The sequence below is a fragment of the Gekko japonicus genome, unplaced genomic scaffold, assembly GCF_001447785.1.
Source record: "Gekko japonicus isolate JY-2015 unplaced genomic scaffold, Gekko_japonicus_V1.1 scaffold894, whole genome shotgun sequence".
Classification (NCBI taxonomy): domain Eukaryota; kingdom Metazoa; phylum Chordata; class Lepidosauria; order Squamata; family Gekkonidae; genus Gekko; species Gekko japonicus.
Window position 1 is genome coordinate 274,708 of NW_015161975.1, and position 7,117 is coordinate 281,824.

Sequence of the window (7,117 nt, forward strand, 5' to 3'; positions counted from 1 at the left end):
AGGATTTCTGGTTTTTTTTTCTCCCCCCTTGAAACGGGGGGGGGGGCCCCTCACCTCGTGGGGTGTGAAGGGCATCGGACAGGTATTCTTAGAAAAAATATCATTTAGCAGAGAGATTAAATCATCAGATCAATGGGTAAAGAGTCACAGAGTCCATGTGTACGTTTGAAAAAAGGAAACAGCTTTTCTTGATCTGACGGGGAAAAGGTGAACAGGATGCAAACCAACAGAGACTGGAGCCTGCATTTCTCCTGCCAGGAGATTGCTACAGGAATGACATCTCTTCTTCACCAAACAACAAAGGGAGGAAGAGACCCCAATATGCTAAATAGCCGATACATTGATTTCCAATCACAATGCTAAGGTTCAGGTCATTCAGCTAAGACAAGATTGGTGGACTTTTCTTGCTGGGTAATCGATCGGTTACAATAAACAGGTCGCCTCCCGTGGCTACAGGAATGACGTCTCTTCTTCACCAAACAGAACAAAGGGAGGAAGAGACCCCAATACGCTAAATAGCCGATACATTGATTTCCAGTCACAAAGCTAAGGTTCAGGTCATTCAGCTAAGACCTCCTACAAGATGGGTGGGCTTTTCTTGCTGGGTAATCCATCGGTTACAATAAACAGGTCGCCTCCCGTTGACTGACAAGCAAAGTTAACTCTGTCATTACTGACGTGTTTTAACTCGCCAAACCCAGCAGCATCCTGACTGTCTGTGCACGAAAGCGCCACTTCCGTGGTTCCCTATCTGTGCAGGAGCGTGGCTCGGAAGGAGCAGCTGTGCCGAAAGGTCTGTGCGCTGGTTCTGCCTGCGCCGGCTGCTGAGCCTGCTGGCTTGATTTCCAGCCTGGAAGTCGAGGTCTTTGTCCTTTGAGACGAGAACAAAAGGCGTCAGCGGCAGCACAGACAGGATCAGTGCAAGAACCGAGAAGAGAGAACCGGGAAAAGGGGAGGGAGGAGAGACGTCAGCCTCGGAGGGCAGGAGGGCTCTAACCAGGGCTGTTTTGGGGCAGGAAGGCACAGGAACGGAGTTCCGGCTGGCTCCCAAGTTGACCACGCCCAGCAGAGACTCATTAGCATAATAAGCCACACCCAACAGCAGGAACTCATTAGGGTTGGCTACATTAGGGGTGTGGCCTAACATGCAAAGGAGTCCCTGCTACAAAAAAAGGCCCTGGGTTTTGACAACAAACAAGGTAAACAGAGTAACAAGCAAAAGGTGGGTGTGGCTGGATGACCACACTTCTGGTAACATGGGGGTGCGGCCTAATGTGCTAATGAGCGGTGCTGTCAGGGGTGTGGCTGGATATGCTAATGAGTTTCTGTTGTTGGGTGTGGCCTATTATGCTAATGAGTTCCTGCTGGGCTTTTTCTCCAAAAAAAGCCCTGGCTCTAACCAAGGCTGGCGGGGTATTCTGTCTTCTCCCGGGGCAGGACGTGTCGGTGATCTCGGCCAAGCTGACCAGCATGCAGAGCAGCCTGGCGGTGCTGGTGGACACGCCGGACTACTCGGAGAAGTGTGTGCACCTGGAGGCGCTGAAGAACCGCCTGGAGGCCCTGGCCAGCCCCCAGATTGTGGCCGCTTTCAACACACAGTCTGTCGGTCAGTCGGGGTCAGCAGCCCTGGAGTGGGAGGCGGGGAGGCAGAGCCTGCTGGGTGGGAATGGGTGTGGAGGCGTGCTGATTTTTACAGGATCTTCTTGGGGCGGATGTCCCTTGGAGCACTGCTGGGTATTCACCAGGAGGGGGCACCCGTGCACTGTCCTTGGAGTTCTTGCTTTCCCTGCGAACAGCGGAAGGGCCTTGCGAGGTCCGACTGTTGGGGCTCATCTAGTCCACCCTCCCGTTTCTCCTGGGGGCTGAACAGAGGCCCTGCAAGGCCCCCAAGCCTCCCCCCGCAGCTCCCTTCCCCCAGCCCCTGGCACTGAGAGAGAGAGACGGCCCCTGAACGTGGAGGTTCCATTCAGCTGTTGGTACAGCTCCTCTCTGGATTTGTGGCTTGAGTTGGCTAAACAGTTGGCCGTCCCCTCGCCCCGTGGCAGTGAGTTCCACAGCTTCATAATCTTCCCTTTGGGTCTGTCCTGAATCTCCTGCCCACAAACCGTGTCGGGCGCGGCAAGTTCTAGTGTTCTGGGAGAGGGAGGAAGAGTTTTCGCAGTCTGTTTTCTCACGCGTGACGCTGCCTGCCGCATTCCCTCCCCCACACTGTTTTTCCCCAAGTGGGAAAAATCCCCTATCTCTTTTTTGCCTTGCCGTGCAGAGGAAGCGCACCAACCCCCTCCGTCTTTTGAACCCCTTCCCAGCCCAGCCATGCCCTTTTCTTTTCAAACGTGCGGCCAGAACAGGACACAGTATCCCAAACGAGGCTGTGCTGTGGGTCTGTGCAAGGGCATTGAGCCAGCGTGGTGTAGTGGTTCAGAGCGGCAGACTTTAATCTGGAGAACCGGGCTTGATTCCCCACTCTTCCACATGCAAGCCAGCTGGGTGGCCTTGGGTCAGTCACTAGTTCTCTCAGAGCCGTGTTCTCCGAAGAGCAGTTCTCTGTCAAGAGCTCTCTCAGCCCCACCCACCTCACAGGGTGTCTGTTGTGGGGAGGAGAAGGGAAAGATGATTGTAAGCCGCTCTGAGACTCCGAGGGAAGGGCAGGATACGAATCCAGTCTCTTCTTCACTGGAGTACCAGCTCTTGGGTTCCTCTTTTCCCTGACGATCCTTCGAGGGCGAAGCGTTTCGCGGGGCGTGTCCTGTGTTGTCCTGGCGACAGCTCGGTGGGGAGGGGCTTGCTTTTGCTCCCACTTTCCTGCCAGGATCCTGAGGCTGCCAGCAAAGGCCCATGGCGGGACTCGAACTCAGGTCTCGCTGTCTCAGTGCTGGGCCTCTCTGGGGAAGGGAGGCCTTTGGACTGCCCGAGGGGCGGGGTGTGTGTCTGTGTTGTCCCTGCTGTTCTATTTCCAGTCTGGTGTCGTGGTTCAGTGCAGGCAGAGTCTAATCTGGGAGGACCGGGTTTGATTCCCCACTCATCCTCCACTTGCACCTGCTGGGTGACCTTGGGCAGGCCACAGTTCTGTCAGAGCTGTTCTTGAAAAAGAGCGGTGTCTGTCAGAGCTCTCTCAGCCTCACCTCCCTCGCAGGGTGTCTGTTGTGGGGAGGGGAAGGGAAAGGAGTTTGTAAGCTGCTCTGAGACACCTTCGGGTGGTGAAGGGCCATGGGGTAGAAATCCAATCTCTCTTCTTCTTCTAATCTGGGAGAACCGGGTTTGATTCCCCACTCCTCTTCCACTTGCTCCTGGCTGGATGACCTTGGGCAAGCCGTAGTTCTGACAAGAGCTGTCCTTGAAAAAGAGCCGTTTCTGTCAGAGCTCCCTCAGCCCCACCTGCCTCACAGGGTGTCTATTGTGGGGAGGGGGAAGGGAAAGGAGTTTGTAAGCCGCTCTGAGACTCTTTCGGGTAGTGAAGGGTGAGGTATAAATCCAGTCTCCTTCCTCTTTTTCTCTCCTCCATGTGCAGCTGCTGGTGTGACCTTGGGTCAGTCACAAGTTCTCCCAGAGCCGTGTTCTCTGAAGAGCAGTTCTCTGTCAGAGCTCTCTCAGCCCCACCCACCTCACAGGGTGTCTGTTGTGGGGAGGGGAAGGGAGAGGAGTTTGTCAGCCGCTCTGAGACACCTTCGGGTAGTGAAGGGCCATGGGGTACAAATCCAATCTCTTCTCTCTTTCTTCTTCTTCTTCCAGACCAGGCCCGGGTGTTTGTGAAGGTCTTCACCGAGATCGACCGCCTGCCCCAGCTCCTGGCTTATTACTACAAGTGCCACAAGGTATTCCCCCCCCACCCCCCGTGGCAGAGCTGCCCAGCCCCTCCTCCCTCCCTTTTCTTGGGAGGGGAAGAAGCCCCCCCTTGTGTGAGGGTGGGGTGTGTGTGTCTCAGCTGTCCCCGTTCCTGTGAAGTCGAGGGAGGGTGCGTGCCCCCCCCTCCTTGGGCAGCGAAAGAGCCCCAGTCGGGCTCCTCTCCCCCGTCCCATGAGCCTCTGGGGCTGCAGCCCTGGGCTGGTGTGGGTTACAGCAGCATTCCAAGCTTAATTAAAGGGCTGGGGGGGGCACAGGCGGCCTCTCTGCCTGGCCCGGTTAATCCTCCACGGGTGCTTCCAGCTTGAAACACCCACCCCCTCACCCACATCCAGCATCCATTTACAAAACAGAGGGGGGGGGAATCAGTATGAGGTTGGAACCCAGGTTCCCTCTAAGCTGTGGAGTCTTGTGAGCAAAGATCCTACTTTGTGAGCTCCTGGCATGAAAAGTGGTGAGCGAGCCATTTGGCTATTGCATCAATTAGTCTGCTCTGGAACCCTCCTTCCTGCGCTAAGACAAAAATGGTGTGAGCTGGAGGCTAAAAAACTGTGAGCTGGCTCACACTCACTCAGCTTAGAGGGAACACTGCTTATCCTGTGCCCCACTTTGCATGTAACCCGTGCTCCCTCTAAGCTGTGGAGTCTTGTGAGCAGAAATCCTACTTTGCGAGCTCCTGGCATGAAAGTGGTGAGCAGGTGATTTGGCTACTGCACAAATGAGTTTGCTCTGGAGCCCCATCCTTCCTGAGCCGAGACAAAAAAATGTGTGAGCCAGAGGGTAAGACACTGAGCTAGCTCACACTAACTCAGCTTAGAGGGAACCCTGGTTGGAATGCCAGCTACCTCCTCTGGAAGGTGAGTGATCCTCCCCCCCCCAAAAAAAGATACTGTTTCTCCTGGCCCAAGTTCCATGCCCTGGTCCTACCGGGTCCCGATCCCGGTGTTCTGGTGGCGCAGGTGTTTTCCAGGAGCCCGCCCTTTTCCAGCAGTTCTTGGGGGGGGGGGCTGGTCACCAGACGGCCCCCCGTGGGGTGGGGGTGGTGCGGAATGACTGAGCCGGTCCCACACGGGTGCCCACTGGGCTCCGCTTGGCCCAGGGACAGCCGGCTCCACACTCCTTCCTTGGCCGCAGGTGCAACTGGTGGCCGCGTGGCAGGACTTGTGCCAGTCCGACCTTCCCTTGGACCGGCAGCTGATGGAGCTCTACGATGTGCTGCTGGGCACGTGGCACTCCCAGCTCCAGTGGGCCTCCCAGGTAGGTGGGGTTTCTGTGTGTGTGCCGGAGCCGCTGCTGTCTGAGCTGGGAGGGGGGCCGGCGGCGGTGGCATGGGGCGTCTGGTGTGTGTTGGGGGGGGTAGACGGAGGCTTGGCTGCTGCCCTGCCCCCGTTCATCTCTGAGGTGGCCCAGCTGGAGCTCTTGTCCGAGTTCCAGGCCCACCTTTCCTGTTCCGCCCTGGAGAACCCTTCCTGAGCAGGGTTTGCAAAATGCTACGCAGTCTCTAAAGACTGAGCACAAATCGGGAGGCTGTGTCAGGCTCAGTTCTCTCAAGGATCTGTCCCTCCCCCCCCGGGGGGGGGCCTGCACATTTCCTGTGCATCCATGGTCACGCCGTGCAAATTTGGAATCTGACGAGGAATCCTAAAAAGGGCTGCCTGTATGTTGTGTGTTTAGAAGGCAGTTTCTAGCCCCCGTGGGCTAGGTTTGACTGGAGACGTGTCCAGCGCTTCACTGCCCAAAGGAGTCTCAGAGGGGCTCACAAACTCCTTTCCCTTCCTCTCCCCACAACAGACACCCTGTGACCAGTGGTCCCTCTAAGCTGTGGAGTCTTGTGAGCAAAAATTCTACTTTGTGCACTACCAGCATTAAAGTTGTGAGTGAGCGATTTGGCTGCTGCATAAATCAGTTTGCTCTGGAGCCATCCTTCCTGAGCTAAGACCAAAAACTGTGAGCCAGAGGCTAAAAAAAGTGAGCTGGCTCACACTGACTCAGCTTAGAGGGAACATTGCCTGCTAGGTAGGCGGGGCTGAGAGAGCTCTGAGAGAACCGTGACTGATCCAAGGTCACCCAGCTGGCTTCCTGTGGAGGAGGACTGGGGAATCAAGCCCGGTTTTCCAGAATAGAGTCTGCCACTCTTAACCACGACACCAAACTGGCTCTCTAAGAGGCAGTGTTCTGTATCGCTGCTAAGGGCGGCGAGTATAAATTTGCAGACTCGCTTTAAATGGCATGTTGCATGTTGATACTCCTGGATGTGTCCTCCTCTCACGTTTTAACTTCTCAAATGTTTGCCGCCTTGTGGACCCTGATTGGGTGGGAAGGCAGCATAATTCTTTTTTTTTAAATAAAGTAGAAGAAGAGATTGGATTTATACCCCCCCCTTTCACTACCCGAAGGAGTCTCAGAGTGGCTTACAAACTCCTTTCCCTCCCCCTCCCTATAACAGGCACCCTGTGAGGGAGGTGGGGCTGAGAGAGCTCTGAGAAAACTACCCTTGAGAGAACAATGCCAAGAAAACTTGTGACTGACCCAAGGTCACAGCAGCAGATGCATGTGGAGGTGGGGAATCAAACCCGGTTCTCCCAGATTAGAGTCCACACTCCTAACCACCACACCAAACTGCCTCTCAAACAGAGTCCAGCCAGAAGGAGGAGGAGGAGATTGGATGTATACCCCTTGCCCTTCACTCGGAGCCCCAGAGCGCCTTACAAACTCCTTTCCCTTCCCCTCCCCACAACAGAGACCCCTGTGAGGTAGGCGGGGCTGAGAGAGCTCTTGACAGAAACTGCTCTTTTTCAAGTACAGCTCTTGTCAGAACTACGGCTTCCCCAAGGCCATCCAGCCAGGTGCAAGTGGAGGAGGAGTGGGGGAATCAAACCCGGTTCTCCCAGATTAGAGTTTGCGCACTTAACCACCATACCAAACTGGCTCTCAAACAGAGTCCAACCAGGACGAGGAGGAGGAGGAGATTGGATGTATACCCCTTGCCCTTCACTCGGAGTCTCAGAGCGGCTTACAAACTCCTTTCCCTTCCCCTCCCCACAACAGACACCCTGGGAGGTGGGTGGGGCTGAGAGAGCGCTTTCCAAAACTGCCCTTGAGAGGAGGAGGAGGAGAAGAAGAAGAGGAGGAGGAGGAGGAGATTGGATGTATACCCCTTGCCCTTCACTCGGAGTCTCAGAGCAGCTTACAAACCCCTTCCCCTTCCCTCCCCACAACAGACACCCCTGTGAGGTAGGCGGGGCTGAGAGAGCTCTTGACAGAAACGGCTCTTTTT

The 7,117-nt window shown here is 55.6% G+C and overlaps 1 protein-coding gene across 1 annotated transcript in view; it reads left to right on the forward strand.

The window, feature by feature from the left end:
- COG7 (component of oligomeric golgi complex 7) overlaps positions 1–7,117 on the forward strand; it is a 27,498-nt gene that overhangs the window by 4,666 nt on the left and 15,715 nt on the right. The window contains exons 5-7 of the mRNA XM_015429736.1: positions 1,438–1,606; positions 3,730–3,812; positions 4,975–5,097. Of these exons, the coding sequence (XP_015285222.1) occupies positions 1,438–1,606; positions 3,730–3,812; positions 4,975–5,097 (375 nt within the window). The remainder of the gene's footprint in view (positions 1–1,437; positions 1,607–3,729; positions 3,813–4,974; positions 5,098–7,117) is intronic.